Source organism: Canis lupus, chromosome 14 (genome assembly GCF_011100685.1).
Source record: "Canis lupus familiaris isolate Mischka breed German Shepherd chromosome 14, alternate assembly UU_Cfam_GSD_1.0, whole genome shotgun sequence".
NCBI classification, from domain to species: Eukaryota; Metazoa; Chordata; class Mammalia; order Carnivora; family Canidae; genus Canis; species Canis lupus.
The window spans coordinates 21,421,782-21,440,790 of NC_049235.1; the positions used below are offsets into that span (position 1 = coordinate 21,421,782).

The 19,009-nt window shown below is 41.9% G+C and overlaps 1 protein-coding gene across 2 annotated transcripts in view; it reads right to left on the reverse strand.

The window, feature by feature from the left end:
* Positions 1 to 18,795, reverse strand: part of SLC25A13 (solute carrier family 25 member 13) — a 185,544-nt gene extending 166,749 nt beyond the window's left edge. For both annotated transcript variants that reach the window (XM_038556877.1, XM_038556876.1), the window contains exon 1: positions 18,691 to 18,795. In XM_038556877.1, coding sequence (XP_038412805.1) covers positions 18,691 to 18,705 — 15 coding nt within the window. In that variant the 5' untranslated portion in view covers positions 18,706 to 18,795. The remainder of the gene's footprint in view (positions 1 to 18,690) is intronic.
* Between the last annotated feature and the right edge of the window lie 214 nt (positions 18,796 to 19,009).

Below are 19,009 nucleotides of genomic sequence, written 5' to 3' on the forward strand. Positions count from 1 at the left end.
CAAATATTAAACACTGATAAAGCCTTCACCATTACAATTTCACATTAAGCAGCAGAGGGGAACACTTAAGAAATGAATGGTGGTATTTTAGCTGTGGGTTCTGTGATGCTAAAATAACTTTAAACACACTAATTTTAGATTTTATTATTATTGTTATTAAGCTAAAGCTAACATTCCAGTAAATGTTCCCCAGAGTAAAAATTCGACAGGAGATTATATGAATCTTTTCTAAAATAGACATTTTTCTGTTTATGTTTTCAACTCCTTATAGAGACAGAAGGTGTTTGCTCATCCAGATGAAAACAAACATCACCAGGTTCAGAGTAAAGATCTTGGTGCCAGTACATTACTAATCTGGTGATCTTGGACAATCACTTAACATCTCCGAGTTAGTTTCCTCATCTATAAAGTGGGCAAAGTGACAAAATCTACTTATCAATTTTACAAAGTTATCTTAAGGACCAACCAGAACCTCCACAGGAACCAGTGTTGGCTAGGAATGCCTGAACTGTTTATGACAAACTGCTGGAGGCTCAGTGTGGACCAGACAGAGATTTAAAAACTCTAGGAGGACCGAGTCATAGGAAAATCTCCACGTTTTTTTGAGTTTTACCTCTAGGAACTCAACCAAGCTCTCACAGTGAATATGGGAGAAAAATCATTTGCACTTCTCCGCACAAGGAGAGGAAAAAGAATCATTTTGAAATGCATCTGAGCATTCTGTCCTAACAAGATCTGTCCTCAGGAAAATTATTTATTAAAAGCCTAATCTGTTGGAGTGTTATAGAGCCTAACTTGGTGTTGGGATGGTAAATACCCTATTCCAGCCACTTCTCACCATTCTGTCCTAGCTGATGGAAAAAAACCTGAGAAACAATTTGTGAAGTACACTGTCCAGAGCCACAAGCTCTCTAATGCTCAGAGACCTAATCACAGGCCTATAGAACACTTTCTCTCCCTCTACATCCTACCCCCAAACTACCAAAGGTCTTTTTGCAGCAGTTCCTTTTATCCAGTATATCATCTGGCTACCAAGAAAAAATTACAAAGCACAGCAAAAGGTAGATATATATATAGACACCACAGTTTGAAGAAACAGAGTGACCATCAAAACCAGCCTCAAATATGGTAAGAATGTTGAAATGATCAAAACAGGAATTTAAAACTATGGTTAATATGCTAAAGACTCTAAAAATATATATATGCTAAAGACTCTAATGGATAAAGTAGACACCATGCAAGGACAAATCAGCAGAAAAATGGAAATTCTAAATAAGAAATGCTAGGGATCAAGAACACTGTAAGAGTAATGAAGAATGCTTCTGTTGGGCTTATTAGTGGACTGGACATGATTACAGTGAGAATCTCTGAGTCTGAGGATATCTCGATAGAAATCTCTAAAACTGAAAAGAAAAGAGAAAAAAAAAGAAAAGATTGGGGGAAGGGGGAATCCAGAATATCCAAGAACGGGAGGACAGCTACAAAAAGTGTAACACAGATGTAAAAGGAATACCAGGAGAAGAAAAAAAGGAATAGCAGGAATTATTTGAAATAATAAGGATTAAAACTTCCCCCAAATCAATGTCAGACATGAAATCACAAATCCATGAAGACAGAAAACACCAGGCAAGATAATCAAAATCACTTTAAACATTAATGGTCTACAAAAAAAACCAATTAATTAAAATACAGAGCTTGTCGGATGCATAAAAACTAAAGACCCAACTATATGCTATCTATAAAAGCCCCACTATAAATATAAACAACACACTTATAGATTAAAAGTAAATGAACAGAGGGGTGGTTCAGTCAGTCAAGTGTCTGACCCTTGATTTCAGCTCAGGACATGATCTCAAGGTTGATGGATGGAGTCCTGGGGTGAGCCCCACAGTAGGCTCCACACTCAGTGGAGAATCTGCTTGAGATCCTCTCCTTCTCCCTCTACCCCTCCTCCCCACTTGCACAAGCTCTCTCGAAACTAAATAATCTTTAAAAAAAAAAAAAAAAAAAGAAAGAAAAGTAAATGAACAGAGAAAGATAATGCCATGCACACACTAATCAAAAGTCAGAGTAGCTACCATATTAATTTCAGTCAGAGCCTATTTAAAGCACATTAAGTTACCAGGGATAAAGAGGGACATTATAGGATGACAAAGAGGGCAATTCTCCCAACAAGATATTAACAATCTTCAGTGGAACAGAACAGAAAGCCTAGAAATAGACCTACATAAATATATAGTCAACTGATCTTTGACTAACCTCTTCAACAAATGGTGCTGAAACAAACAAACAAAAAAAAACCCTCTAGACAGAGACCCTATACCTTTCACAAAAATTAACTCAAAATGGATCAGAGCCCTAAATATAAAACTCCTAGAAGATCATAAAGGAGCAAACTTAGATGGCCTTGGGTTTGGCATGGACTTTTTAGATATAACACCAAGGCATGACCCATGAAAGAAAGAACTGAGAAGCTAGACTTAATTAAAATAGAAATTTCTGCTCTGCAAAAGACAATCAAGAAAATGAAAAGATAAGCAAAAGACTAGGATAAAATATTTCCAAAAGATCAATTAAGAACTGCTACCCAAAATCTACAAATAACTCTTAAAACTCAACAGTAAGGGGGGGTGGGGAAGCAAACAACAACCCAATGCAAAAAAGGGCCAAACAACCTTAACAAAACCTCCAAGGAAGATGTATAGACAGGAAGTAGACATAAGAAAAGATGCTCCACATCATCTTCCATCAGGGAAATACAAATTAAAACAACAAAAAGATACTAACACACGCCTGTATTAGAATGGCCTAACTCCAGAACACTGACAACACTAAATGCTGGTGAGGATGTGGAGAAATAGGAACATTCATGGAGTACTGATGGGAATACAAAATGGTACAGTCATTCTGGAAGACAGAATGGCAGTTTCTTACAAAATGACAATATTCTTACCATATAACCCAGGAATTGAAAACTTATGTCCACACAAAAACTTACTCATGAATGTTTACAGCAGTTTTATTCCTAATTATTGAAAACTGGAAGCAACCAAGGTGTATTTCAGTGAATGGTTAAATAAACTATGGACATCTAGATACTGGAATATTATTCAGCAGTAAAAAAAAATGAGCTATGAAGTGATGGAAAGACATGAAGGAAACTTAAATACATATTACTGAGTGAAAGAAGCTAATCTGAAAAGGCTACATACTATATGATTCCAACTAATATGACATTCTTTAAAAAAAGGCAACACTATGGTAATAGTAATAAGATCAGTGATTGCTAGCAGAGTAGTGAAAATACAGTGTATGATACTATAACGGTGGATCCATATCATTACACAATTTGTCCAAACCCTTAGCACATAGCCTACCAGGAGTGAACCTTAATGCAAACCAGGGACTTTGGTGATAATGACATGTCACTGTAGGCTCATCAATTGTAATGCATGTACCATTCTGAAGGAAAATAATGGGGAGACTGTGCATGCACAGGGACAGGTGGCATATAAGAAATATCTGAACCTTCCTTTCAATTTTGTGGTGAATCTAAAACTATTTAAAAATATTAAGTCTATTTAAAAAAAAAGACCACGAGGACGAACAGGATTAACCTAATTAGGCAAAGTCACTAGGCACACAGCCATATAATCTCCCTCTATTTTCAAAGAACTCCAGAAGCAGGTTGGATTCTCTTCCTTTACAGTCAAGAAAACTGCAAGCCAAACAGGCTGATCTACCCCAAACCCCATGCCACAGGGCCACAACCCAAGCAGTCAAGTTACCTTAGACAAGGTTTCTCAATTTTGGCCCTACTGACATCTTGGGTCGGCTCACTCTGTTATAAGAGGCTGTCTGGTGTGCTGTAAGATGTTTAGCCACCTCCCTGGCCACTACTCACTAGATGCCGGTTGCAAACCATCCCCCCCTCAGATGTGACAACCAAAAGTGTATCCAGACATTATCAAATATGCCCCAAGGCAAAAACACCCCACTTTGAGATGAGAACCATCACCTTAGACAGTGCTGCCCATTCATGCAATGCAGTCAGTCACCTCTGGGTACATACCATGATGTACTAGGCCCAGCGCCAGGCACTGAGGACACAATGCCAAATAAACCAGAGACCCTGCCTCATGAGAATGACAAACTGATCAATGAATGGTTGGTATTGTGTGGGTGGAGATACAAGCTACAGAAAATTAGAGCAGTGGCAGACTAAGATTGTAATTCTGCTGGAGTCAAGGGTTGTAGAGGTAAAGTCTTTGGAGCTAGATTGTTCATTACTGATTACAGTAATTAACACTGACCAGATAAACTTATTGGGTCCTTAACTCTATGCTAGGCATGGTGCTAAAAGGCTTTACATCTGACCTCATTTAAACATCACTAAAACCATTTAAGGTGAAGACTGATTAATATCACCATTTTTCAGAGAAGAAAACTGGATGATATAACACTCTTAGTCTTAAGTGAGTGGTAGTAAATCACAGAGCCAAAAATGACCCAAGAGTCCAGGTTGTTTTGACACTAACTATAATACTTGGAGGATGTGCCAAGAATTGGGCAAGCAAAGGTGGGGACTCTAAGCTATCCTTATGAAGGGTACCACTGGACAACAGTGGTTGAAAATAATTTAAAATAAAGTATTTTTAACTTGGCATTATGATACATAAGTGCCCATGGTTCAGTAGAAGGCAGATCTGCCTAATGCAGAATATTATTCTCTGGTATTACAGGTTGAACTCAGTCTTAATTTTTTTTTAAAGCATCAAGGTTACAGTATAATTAGGAACCAGCTGCAATTGTAATTACAGCTCCCAATATAATTTGTTACATATTAGCAAGTGTCAAATTACTACTGCTCCTTAAATGAATAAAAACTGATTGTGCTGTTCTGAAGACTGGGATGTATGTTCCTGATAGGGAACAAAGGAATATAAAAAGTATATGACATATTTATAAAGTGCTGAAAGGTTCTACTTAGGAGATCACAAGTTGCTAGAGCCCAGATAATGCCATAGAAAGTTAAAACAGCTTCTGAGAGAGAACAGTTAACTTAATAAATGCAGAGGAAGAGAAAGCAGCAAATCAAAGGACAATAGAAAAGTTGCTTCCCCTAAATAATACCTTACCTGTTCAAAATTCCGCTGTGCATCAACATCACTGAAGAATCGTCAAGGACCCAGGAGGGAGCCAAAAGAAAAAGAACAGGAGCCCTCTGCACAGCCAAGACCCTCATCCTAAAGACTGCCACAATTTCACTCACATAAGCTGCCTTCTGCTGTCTCCCATAGTCCATAGACTTCTGTGGTTACTCTGAGCAACTTCTCTGATTCCAAACCCACAGTTTACACTTCTATAAAGCTTCCTATGACACAGGCCTGGCTCTGAGCTTTGCGAACATGATGAGTACACTGACCCAGGAAACAAATACAACTATGCCCCTTTTTATAAATCAGGAAACTGAGGTATAGGTAGAGTAACTTGCCCAGAGCCTTAATTTGAACAGTCTAAGATTTCAACCATGTTATACTGGCTTCCTGAAGAAAAAAAGAAAGAAAACAAGATTGAAAGAGCAAGACAACCCAGAGATTAAAAGAAAATTAAGACACACAAACCAACTGCACTTCCTGAGCCTTAGATGACAATTTAAAGAACTATTTTAAAAATTATAAGAAATGGGGACGCCTGGGTGGCTGAGTGGTTAAGCGTCTGCCTTTAGCTCAGGCCGTGATCCTGGAGAACTGGGATCGAGTCCCATGTCAGGCTCCCTGCATGGAGCCTGCTTCTCCCTCTGCCTGTGTGTCTGCCTCTCTATCTCTCTCTTTCTGAGTCTCTCATAAATGAATAAATTAAATCTTTAAAAATAAAAAAATAAAAATTATAAGAAATGGGGAAATCTGTAAAATGTGTACAGAATAGTCAATCATATTGAAGAATCACTGAATTTTTTTAGGTATAATATTTTGGTTGTGCATCTTAAACAATCTGTTTTAGAGATACACACTGATTTTTACATATACAATGACATGATGTTGGGAATTTGCTTTGAAAAAATCAGGGGCCTGAAAGGAGGAGAGGCAGTGAGATATAAACTAAAGAATATTGGCCATAAACTGATAATTCCTGAAACTGCCTAGATCAGAACATGGGAATTCATTATATTCTTCTATTTTTTTTGTACATTATAGAAAATTTCCATAATGAGAAGTTTAAAAAATGCTGCAGTTCTTTCAAGACCTAAATCAAATGCCAATTCCTCTGAGAAGATTTGTTTCTGGGGTGCCTGGGTGGCTCAGCAGTTGAGCACCTGCCTTTGGCTCAGGGCGAGATCCCGGAGTCCCAGGATCGAGTCCCACGGCAGGCTCCCTGCATGGAGCCTGCTTCTCCCTCTGCCTGTGTCTCTGCCTATCTCTCTCTTGTGTCTCTCATGAATAAATAAATAAAATCTTAAAAAAAAAAAAAAAAGATGTTTCCAATCCCAGATTGTCCAACCAAAATTCCCCACGGAATGCTATTTGCCCCTATTTTATGGGCTTTGCAATTGGACATTTAAAATTCTCACCCTATCACTAACCAGCAGTATGACCTCATGTGTTCTCATTTATGAGAAAGAGAGAGGGACAGAGGGAAAGGATTGGAAGTAGGGTAAGTTGGGGCAGACTCTAGCAGTGCCTTGCTTCACAGTTACTGGTACCCTTTCCATATTTATAGTCACAACAGCTGAGCTGATGGAGTCATCAGAGGACAGCTGAGCCCCAAGGGGAGGCTCTCTGGGCTTTCTGAACTAATCCTATTTTCTCTTATAACTCTAAGTCAGCAGAGGGTCTGGGCTGAGCTGGCAGCAGGTCACACTCGCTGGTGATGTGGCACTAGTGAAGGTTCATGACCTCTTGGGGTTGAACAATAACAAAAATTAAACTGGTCCCTACATTTCATCTTGTATCAAAATAACTGCAGATAATCTGTAAATAATTTCAAAAAGAAAGACTTACAAAGAGTACTAGAAAAACACAAGTGGTTTCTTATATAATATTAAGTGGGAAGCCATGTTTAAACATGACAGCCCAAAATCCATAAAGGAATCCACAAATGAAAGGATAAATAAATATGTAACATACAAATTTTTTTAATTTAAAAAATTTTATAAAATTAAAAGTATGAGTCCGTTAAACATCAAACTACACACACACACACAAAAAGTGCATCAAACAGGGCAAAGGGCCAAGGTTCTTAATTTGCCCTTAGAACAAATCAATGTGAAAAAAACAAATAATCCAACAGAAAACTAGACAAAGGTCAAGACCAGGCTCTTCTCAAACTGCTGGTGGACACCATACTAAAGCTAAGAAACCTCCAAGAACCACCAAAAAAGAGAACTGGAGCAGAGCTTTTCCTTCTGGTACTGGGATGGGAGACAATGGAAAGAAGTGGAATCTCAAACTCAGAGACAATATCAACCTGCAATAAAAGAAGTGTGTGAATGCTCAAAAGAAATCAAATTAGAAGAAAGATGTATAAAACATCATGTTAAGACACATGGAGAAAAAGGCCATCTAAGAACTAAAGAGCTAATTCTAAATCTTCCATCGCCAACCCTGCCGACACCTTGATCTTGAACTTCTAGCCTCTAGATTTGTGAGAAAATAAATTCCTGTTGCTTAAGCCACTCCACCTCTGGTATTTTATTATGCAAGCCCTAGCAAATTAATACAGAATCATTTAATATACACTCAAGTTATACCAAGTTATACCAGTTGGGCATTCTTTTATAGATTTATTTATTTTACTGTTTTATTTATTTTGGATTCGGGTTCAAGCACTGCATTTGGTTGTCACGTCTCTTCGGAGGTCTTCTTTAATCTAGCCTTCTCACGTACAACATTGACATCAGATCAGAGGTCTTAAAGAAAATCCTACTTTCTGGATTTGATTGTTTCTCCATGATTAGACTCAGATTCAACATTTTTAGCAAGAATACTCCAAAAGTCATGCATGTTGTATACTTCCCACTGCATCACATCAGCGGTATGGCAATGTCAGCTTGTCCCACCTCCTGATGATGTTAAAGTAGATCACAGACTGAGGCAGAGCCCTTCATTGTACAGGTACTTTATCCCCCTCTGTCATCAGCAATTTACAAGGAGATACTGTGAGATAATGGGAATTCCAACAGTCTTTTACTGAAGAGTTTTAGCATCTGCTGAAGACCATTGCCCAAATCAATTATTTTCCCTGGGAGCTACACTGTTGCCATAGCTTTATGGCAAGGGATGGGAACAGGAGTCCCCTTCACAAATCACTGTGAAGGATATCAGAAGGGAATTGAGTGTGAGGTCATACTGGAAAAGTGAGACAACAGCCAAGACCAAGGAGGTGGTAGCTGGCTAGAGATTAAGTTTTATGCTGTAGAGAACATGAAAAACTACACTGCGTAACGTGGAAAAATTAAGAAGACAACGTCACATGGCAGTTATGTGCCTGGACTCCAGACCTAGGCTGCCTGTCTTCAAACCCTAGCTCACCACTTCTAAGCTATATGCCCTTGGGCAAATCATCTCACCTCTCTGTTCCCCAAGACACTTAAACACTCGGTTCAGATGAGTTTGCCCATCTGTATAATGGTAATAAGAACAACACTTATATGTCATAGGATTGTCGAGAAGATGAAATTACTTCCTGTGCTGAGTGCCTAGAACAGTGCCTGACTTTGTTAAATAAATCTAACATGCTCCCATTGTTATTTGCATAACCTTTCTGAGACTTGTTTCCCTGTCACACGAGGCTACACTACCTTCCCTGCTATGCTGTCGAGGATTATAAAGATAAAATAACGAAGCGTGGGTCTTCATATTATCTGGTTATTTTAATCCCTGTAGATTGTGAGTTCTTGAAAACACGCCCAATATCTTACTCATTGGGGTAAACCCAGTACAGTATGAGCCAGCAGATGGTTGGTATCAACAACACACCTGAATGCATCTTTTTAAAAACCGTTAAGTGCTGTCCACGTGAACACAGTACTGCTATTAGCATGGCAATAAGAGCCAACTTAGAAGATGCCTTTGACAGATCTGAGCAGAATGGAAAGGGAAGTGAAGGGAACAGAGCACAGGCAAGACCAGCATGGAAGCTACAGCAACACTGTAGTTAAAAAGTCATGAAGTCCTGGACATAAATGGAAGAGACAGGACACACCTGCTCAAGGGCAGAAGGGTTGACTGGACCCATCTCTCTGTCCACTTCCAAATTTCTGCTGATGGCCTCTCCTGGCTGCCCACAACAGGTACTTAGCTGAGTTACCTAGAAACTTTAACCAGTAGGAAAGTTAAGTTGCAGGTTGCAAATGAAGAATGACCAAGAAGATGAATTCAATTCCAGGTAAGCAGAGTTGGAAATATCTTTGAGGCAGAAAATGTGAGATTTCCAACAAACAGCTGCAAATGCAAGGCTGCTGTTTGAGATAGCTACCCGGACTGAGAAAGACATGAAGCCATCACCCTTCAGAGGGAAGCATCACCACCCTACCCGGGACACCCACATTTCAGTGAGAAGCAGAAAGACAAAAAGAAGCCAACAAAGGAGAATACAGGAGTAAAGTGAGAGTTAAAAGGCCCCCTTAAGAGGGGACATCATATCATGAAAGCTGATAGAAGGTGTGATGGGCAAGAAGGGGTAGGACATGGGGTCCCCATGAGGCAATAAAGAGGACAGGCCAATGGTTTCAGAGTGAGGCCACTGAGGCCATTTAGGAGAGAATGTCAAAAAAGAGAAGAGGCACAAATTCATTTTCAGGAACTCACTCTAACTATGGGTGGGTAGTTAAGAAATAGAGAAAAGTGCAACCCTTGTATAATAATCATACATTCCAAAAACAAAACAAAACAAAACAAAAAATAATCATACATTCCCTCAAATAATAATTAAGAGATGTGTTCCAGAAATAATACCCTGACCCCAAAATGGAATCAAGATTAATCCTAACACCCTAAAATTTATACTGGATATTATCACTACGTATTTAATCTGCAAAAAGTTGGACCAACTTACAACCAATTCAAAAGGTGCTGCACCCTTGGGTTTACGAAGGCAGCTACATTTAATTACACAGTGATGAGAGTTCCAGACCAATATTCTTTAAACTTTAATGTGCATACAGTCCCCTGGGGATCTAGTTAAAAATGCAGCTTCTGATGCAACACCATCTTTGGCCTGGGTTGAGTCCAAAAACACTGCAATTCTAACAAGCTCTCAAGTAAATCAATGCTGCTGGACCAAAGCTTCCAATACCAAAGCTCCAGGAAGACCACTCAGAGCATGTGCTAAGCAGGCACGCTGGCTACCCATTAGAGTGAACACTGAATGGATCACAAGGTTAGGAAAAGCACAGTTTTGTTCAAGTAAGTCGCCCGGTTTTCAGTTAGGTAGAAATGTCCCACAGCCCGCAAAGACTTCTCGACAGTCCTATAGCACTTCCTAATTCCCAAAGTGTTTTCACATGTTATATTGCATTTGCTCAGCATACATGTCACAGGTGGTCCCTGTTTTCCATAGTGTGATGCTAAGCACCTAGAGAAGTTAGACTTGTCCAAGTTGTCACCATCAGTGGAAGCAGTGGGCATACAACCTACTCCTGCCTGCCTAGCTCCTCACTAAACCAGAGCTACTGATTTAAAAATAAATAGGCAAAACATTCTTTGCAGCCTCTTCCCACTTAAGAAATCTCTGCAGCTTCTCTGCAGCTCAACCTACAACTGTGACCACACTCAGATGAAAACCACATGTCTAACTTGGAAAAAAACTGCTAAATAGGCAGCTGGGGCTACAAGCTGCTCAAATCAGGCTTATGATGGGGCTCGGGACACACTGCACCAAAATGTAGCACCTTGGCATACAGAATACCTAAGACCAAAGGAGTCTGAGATAACAGCAGAAGCAGGAAGGTCACTCTGAACTCTGCACAACCCTCTTTCCTGAAGGGTCATGTAACTCCCGTGTGAAGGGTACTGCCCCTGTACCAGGAGGAGGAAAGACATTCTTATCACCAGAGATGGGGAACTGGGGATCCAGAAAGCTGTACAAATAAACCTCATTAAACTAACCCTTATGTTCTAGTAACTTCTTCACCATTTACTACTCCTGGCCCAAACCACTTGTTCTCAATTCTTCACAAACCCACTCTTGGTCTAAGAGGAATAAAAAGTTTCCTATCCTGGTCACTTCTCTGGCTCTCCATTCTCTTGTGAAGACTCCCATGGACATACAAAAATTCAATAAAATGTGTATTTTTTTTCCTGTCAATTTGTTTTGTCAATTTAATTTTCAGATCTAGCCAGGGACCCTAGGAGAGTCCAGGAAAACTTTTTCTTCCCTATATTTACTTATACAATTTTCTTACAAATTGTACTGCACGAGTCTTATGCAAAAGACATTTTACCATAGAACGGTAAGTGTATCTTGAAATATCTGACGCTTATATCAAGTCAACAATTTTCATGGATAACATGTGGAAACTGTGACTACATGTGGAAATCAAGACAAAGCTACCAGCCTAATAACAGTCATTAAATAGAGTGGTTTATTTAGGTTAAATTACTAAGAATTTCAACACTGCCAACTCTGCTATGTTGTCAGCACCTAGAGTCAAAAGGAACTATCCGGGCTTATTTTCACTCCTGCAACTGCGCAGCAAATTTCCAAAGGAAATGGTTGAGTATGAGTACTCTATCTTGTAAACGTTTCCAATCAACAAAACAGACCACCATGCTACAAATCAACCACTGGGAATAATTCTGAGGTAACAGGCCAGAGCCACCATTAATTGGGCCAATCTAACCCAACAAGAGGGTCTGGTTAAACAGGCCACGAAAATAGGGCTTGCTCAGTTGCTGTTAAATACATTGCTAAAGGAATTATATCACTGCAGTGAAGGCACATCCCCCCTCCTCCCTAGCAAAACCAACACATATCTGCAGATTCACACATTCTTCTGTTCCAAAACTCACCCAAAGGCACCCAAGGGCATCATGGCAGGAAGGATGGGTGCTTATGAAGCAGCAAATGCTGAGCAAGTAGGGTAGGAAGAAATCATGCTCAGTAGGCCTAATCCTCACAGAGAGTGGAAAACTCAGGGCAGAATGATTCCACTTAAGTACTTAACAAAAGCAGAGGCTGGACATAGGACAAAAGTTCAAAGAAGCAGGAGTCAGAGACCCTCCAGCAATTTTATAAAGAACTCCAGATCCCAAAAGACGTGCTCCCTGATTTTTTTTTAGATGTTACACCTTGGCTTTCAAACCCTCCCACCGCTTGCTCCCCGCCCCCCACCACCACCACCAGCACCTACCAGTTCTCTATTGACTGATCAACACCTGTGAAGGCGAGTGTCCTATCTGAGGAACAGCAAGCACATGGGCCCTAACCAGGTCCGCCAGGGAAAAGGCTGCAGGACCAAGGTTACTCAGTAACATTTCCCTCTTCAAGAACCTCCTGACAAAGAAAACGCCTGACACTTCACTGGAGACAAAAGGAGCTTTCTTTTTTTTTTTTTTTTTAATTTTTAATTTTTATTTATTTATGATAGTCACAGAGAGAGAGAGAGAGAGAGAGAGAGAGGGGCAGAGACACAGGCAGAGGGAGAAGCAGGCTCCATGCACCGGGAGCCCGACGTGGGATTCGATCCCGGGTCTCCAGGATCGCGCCCTGGGCCAAAGGCAGGCGCTAAACCGCTGCGCCACCCAGGGATCCCCAAAAGGAGCTTTCAATCAATTTGGTGATCAAACCTAAATTCTAAGATAAATACAAAATTGTATAAACGTGATGCCTAAGCACCAAAGTGATATAGGGCAGAAAAACTGAAAAGAAAGTGTCATGAAATAAGGAAACTTGTAGGGATCCCGACGAAGCTCTCTCCTGAACTGACCTCCCACCCATGAGCTTCACTGACCTCACTGCATTCTTTCCTGACCCCAAGGAGGAGCTGATGGAAGATCAGCAGAAGCAAAGAGCATGAGAACAGTCCAGAGCAGCGTCTGTGTTTGTCAACCTCTGAAGCACACCTGATTCACCTGGGAGCTTTTACATACCCAGAGGCTCAGGCCACATCTGGGAAGCTCTGGGTGAGACCCAGGCATAAGCATTTTTATACCTGTCCAGAAGACTACAAAGTGCTAAGAAACCCTGAGCTAACACCAGTACAAAAAGCAAAAGGGTTTCTCGGAATGTGGACCAATTACAAATTTTTCTGGGACCGTTTCTTTACCTGGTAAGAGGTACACTGATGGGGAGGAAGGAGAACCACTGTGTTATTTAAATTTAAACCTCATTCCTCACCAGCTCCATCAATTTAAGAAACTGTAAATCCAGGGGCGCCTGGATGGCTCAGTGGTTAAGCGTCTGCCTTAGGTTCAGGTCATGATCCCGGGATCCTGGGACTGAGTTCCACACTGGGCTCCCTGCAGGGAACCTGCTTCTCCTGCTTCTCCCTATGTCTCTGCCTCTGTCTCTCATGAATAAATAAAAATAAAATCTTAAAAAAAAGAAAAACAACTGTAAATCCAAACCTCAGTGTAACTCCAGAAACTTATCATAATAGCATAAACATAACTCAAATTTTATTTCCTTCATATCTAGCACAAAAACTGGTCTGCTTTATTACAATGCAATAACACCAAATACTTAGCGGTTTTCACCATAAAAGAGAAACTTCCCTTTTGAAGACTATCCTTAATAAACTCAAGTCACATTTTATCCTCATTAACAAACCACTGAAGAGAACATTGTTATAGATGATAAATGAGAAAAACATGGAGGTTAAATACACTGTCCAAGTCCTAAGTGGTAAACACTGGATTAAGATTTTTACAAAGGTGTATGAAAGCACTGACAGTTGCTCAACTCTGTGAATACAGGAAAAATACTGAATTGTACACTTTAAATGAATTATATCTCAATAAAGCTTTTTTTTTTTTTTTTTTTAAGTATAACACAATTCTTGACCTGAGCAATCTGGTTTGAAAGCCACTTAGCAAATAAACACTGCCACAAAACATAAACTGAATGTCCAAATATGCTACAAACTACTGGCCTGGAAATGTACATGTGCATAACCGATGGTATGTGAATTCTCACCCGTACCTTTGCAAATGGAACTCTTTTTAAGGTCTGGGAGGGGAGAGGAAAGGTTAAGGACGCAGATTCTGAAAACAGGCTGGCAGGGTTAAAATCCAGGCTGTATCACTTAATCACTACAGAGTTTTAAGGAAATTACTTAAGCTTTCTGGACCTCAGTTTCTCGCCTATAAAATAAGGACAATAACAGACAGCACCTACTTCTTGATAGTATGAAAATGAGTTATTATTTGTAAAGCACTTGGGAAGGTGCCTAGCACACAGTAGGCAGTATGTAAGAGGTTCTTAAATAAAAATCTGGTTTATACTGAAGCACCTAATTTTCCCTCCCAAACCGTCTCCCCTCTCTCCCATACACTCTACCCTCTACCAAGCAGACTGTATCGTGTACCGGGTAAGAGCAGACTCTGAAGCTAGACTGGTTGGATCTGAACTCCATCTCCTTCCCTTTCTAATAATCCACATTTCGGCCACTCACATCATTTCTTGGTGTCTGAGTCCTTATCTGTAACCCAGGGATGATAACATGTAATTCATAGGGACTGCTAGAGGCATTAGGTAAATTACTAATGAAAAGCAATTAGGCTGGATCTCTTACCTAGTAAGCACTCAGAAAGTGCTCCTGCTCTTCTGATTTCATCACCAGCTAACTCCTACATGGGGCACATAATGCCATGTCCCTGCTTTCACTTGCTGTATCTTATCACTGGAATGGATCTTTCCTCTTCCCCCCCATCCATTCCTGCTACATCTCCTACCCCATAAAAATGGTCTCCTTCCCTGATGCTCCCATAGCCCTTATTATGGCACTAACCCTACTTAGGACATCTCGATGAGAGGATCCTGCCTGTAGTATGGCTGTGGTTTTCTTGAAGGGCCAAAGAGAAACCAAGTCATTTTCATATCCTCACTTTAGCCCGGTTTGGAACATCAGAAAGAATACAATACGAACATAGCAACAATTCATCCAAGAATGGAATATTGATACTACGTGTACTAGTCCTACAGGCCAAATTTTCATTGCTATTAATGCTTTTGTCTCCAAATTTCTTTCTCTTCATTCTTTTAGTTCTAGTTTACCCAAATTATTGGTCCATGTCTAGTTTTACATCTGAACATCTCTCATGCCTGAACTCAAGTGAGCATTCTCTAACTTTTAACAGTTTCATTTCGTTTCATTTCATCATTATTAATGTACAAATTCAACCAATGACCAAGAGGGAAAGTTTGCTACAACGAAATTTGGGGGGAGGGGTATGGGGAAATGAGAGGTTTCCCCTCTATCACTACTTTTTAATAATGCATTTTTTGTGGAGTTGCATGAAATGTATTTTTAAAGACTCATCTACATTTTTTTTAAATTTATTCATGAGACACACACAGAGAGAGGCAGAGACACAGGCAGAGGGAGAAGCAGGCTCCATGCAGGGAGCCTGACGTGGGACTCGATCCCCATCCCAAGTCTCCAGGATCATGCCCTGGGCTGAAGGCGGCACTAGGCACTAAACCGCTGAGCCACCTAGGCTGCCCCAAAAGACTCATCTACATTTTAATACATGCAGGGCAGTGCTTGTAAGTTTTTTTAAAAGAAATCCTGAGAACAACATAAATAGTACAGGCAGATCACTTACCATTTACCACAATAGCAAGGGAACCCATAAGGATTATTCTTACAAAAGTAAGCAGAACAAGAAAATGGAAGCTTTTTGAGTTTGTCTCAAAATCCTAAGAGTTAGATCGATGTTACTTCGTGAAAAAATAAATACCTTCTGCATTGTTTTTACACAGAAGCCTTCATGCAGAAATCAAAATAAAAGCAGGCGAAAGACTAGATTCTTGGCCTTCCTATTTTAACTACTCAAAGGAAGAGGGACATGAACAATTAGTTACATCTGGAAAAAAAAAACAAAACAAGGAAACTCAGAATAAATCGATCAAAAAACTCCTAGGTGCGGCTAAATTCATCCAGAAGATATCAAATCTGCTTAATATTCAAATAATCCACCACAGTGAGTGCCAGAATTCACCCATAACTGTTGAGTTTCAGATTGTTGGCCCAAGCTCTAAGACATTCCATTGATAATGTAGGTTCTCTCCTAGACAAGATCTTCAAGATTTTTGGGGTTTTTTTTGTTTTTTTGTTTTTTTTTTTTCTCTTCGAGTTTTAAGAGAGGGTGTCAATCCTACTTCTAAATGAGACTGTGCAGCCTATAGCTCTGTGTTCAACACAGCCACAAGGAATAACTGCACTCCAGGAAAAGGCAAAGAGCACAGCCTTTAACTTGGCCTGCCCAGCACAATCACCCCACAGGGATGGCGCTCAAAGGCAAATAAGACACATTCTTAGACTCAGACTGACTAGCACAGCTCATTTGGGGAACTTTTAAGACGACATTTATTGCAGTGCCCTTGAGCTACAATGAAGTGACACTATAAGAAATGGCCTTATGGAACCCATGGACATATATTTGTGATCATGTGCTAGTGCTGAATGCAGTTCGCTCACAGCATTTAAAAGGACATGGGGAGAAACCACCCTCAGTACAAGGAGACCTCCCTCCCAAGTAACTGACCTCACTGATCATTTCCTCTTTACTTTAGCTGCTAGAAGATTCAGTCACCTCTAGCAAGTGCATCCTCATTTTCCACTAACTTTAGTCCTGGCAGCATCTTACTTCCCCTTTAACCTGCTTTTCTCATCTACTCTGACTTGATTTTGATGTCTTGTTGGATTGTAAATATATGTATATATATGACAGCCATCAAAAATCCTGAAAAGAGGTAAGGCTAAACGAATGAACAAACAAAAATACAAGTTCCCAAAGAGCAAAAATGAAATGTTTCATTTTCCCTCTCATACTTGGCTAAAATTCAACTGCACTTACTGACATGATGTGACAGTTTCCTAAAGATACAACCAAAAAGTTAAATCTGCTTCCACATCACTTATTTTACTTCATGCTAGTCAACGACCCTTTTCTTATACTTCAATTAGAGGTACATTCCTCCATTATTTTATCTCCAAATTAAGTAAAATTATTTAATCCATCTGCAGATTAAATAAATAAATATACAAAATACGTAGGAGTATCTACTTTCCCCTATTCTGGTGGAAGAAGTCACTCGAGGGAACGGATTCATTGGAAGCCCTGGGCTCCGACAGCATACAAATTCAACGAAAAGAAAAGGTTGAGGGCTACTCGGTTTGAAAGAGTTAATGTGGTTTCCAAAAATGAATACCAGTGATCCTCAAAGAATCTATGTAAAATAGTTATATATACCCATACATTTACACACATACACATAAACACACTCATGCACACACCCAAGATGGCACTCCTGAGAATGGAACTCAAGAGTAATGGCAAAAGAAAAAAAGTCATTCAGGCCGTATAGTCTAGGGACATGAAGAAGCCTGCAAATGTGGGGAGCCCGGAGAAACTAAAGTCACAGAACAATATTTAAATATATTTGTCTGCTTACAATTTCCATTGCAAATGTGATTAGTTTGCTTGAATAAATAGGAATATGATGTGTTGGCCATGTTTTTTTTTTTTTTTTTTTTCCTCTTGAGGGTTATCACAGAGTTTTGATTAAGGACAAATGTTGGAAATGCTGGGTATATTTAAGCTCACTGCACTTAAAATGAACTGAGAAGCCGTATAGGCTTGATTAAAGGGGCTGCCTTCCTGAACTTAAAATTAAAAGCAATAAATTCCGATGATTCAAGTGATTGGGACGAAATATGGCCTTCGGTCAGAAGAGTTGAAATGGAGTCCAAAGAGACTGAAAATAGTGTCCAGGTTTCAAAAAATGGTGAAGGAGGAAAGGTCAAGCTGTCGGAGCTGCCTTTCCTCTGGGTTCGTGAATGATTCACATTACGCAGAAATCCTTTTAAGTACGACTTCACAAGAGTTACAGGCTCCCGGGACAATCTGTTCTGTCATTTCTGAAAAGAAGCCCCTCAAACGCGCCGAGGCCGAGGCCGAGGCCCGTCCCTAAGTGTTGTCAGATGCGGCGCGGCCGGAGCAGGACGCGGGGGGGCGGGGTCCTCCGGGGTTTTCTCACGCGCGCGCGGCCCAACCCGGCCCAGGAGCCTCGGGAACGGAAGTCAAGGTGACCTCCCACCGCGCGAGGGCGGAGCCTCCGAGACCCGAGAGGATGTGGCCGCGGCCCGCGCCGCGCCGCGCCGCCGGCGGAGGAGGGAAGCCGGCCCAACGATACCGGGGCGGGAAGCAGGTGCGCGCGGCGGCGGCCGAGGGGACCTGAGCACGCACCCGGGCCCGCCGGGCCCCCGCAAGCCGACCCTGGCTCAGGCCGCAGGGCGCCAACCGGGCCCCGACTCCGCTCGCGGGCCAGGCGGAGGGTTCGGCCGGCAAAGCTTCTACCGCCAGGTCGGGCCTTCGTCCCCGCCATCCGCCCGCTGCCACCAGACGGCCCCGCGGCCGCGTTTGTCTTCCACGTCGCCCCAGCCCTGCACGCGAACGGCCGAGCCCCGCGCCCCCGGGCGCCCGCCGGCCCGCGCGCTCCCCGGGGCAACGGGCCGACGCTTACCTTGGCGGCCGCCATGCTTCGCCCCGGCGGCGGGCGGCGGGCTGGCAGCGCGGGCCCCGGCGGCTCGCTTCTCGTCCGGGCGGCAGCGGGGGCGGCGATTCAGCCCGGCAGCGTGCGCGCCCGGCCTGCCTCCCCACGCCCTCCCGCCGGCGCGGGTCATGCGGGCGCCGCCCGCCCATTGGCTGCGCCCGGCCCGGGGCCGCCGGGGCGCGCGTGATCCGACGGCCTGTGCCCTGGGGCCGGGGCGGGGGCGGGGGCCGGGGGCGGCGGGGGGGCGGCGGGCGGCGCGCGCACGTGACCCCAGCGGCGCTGTCCCGCG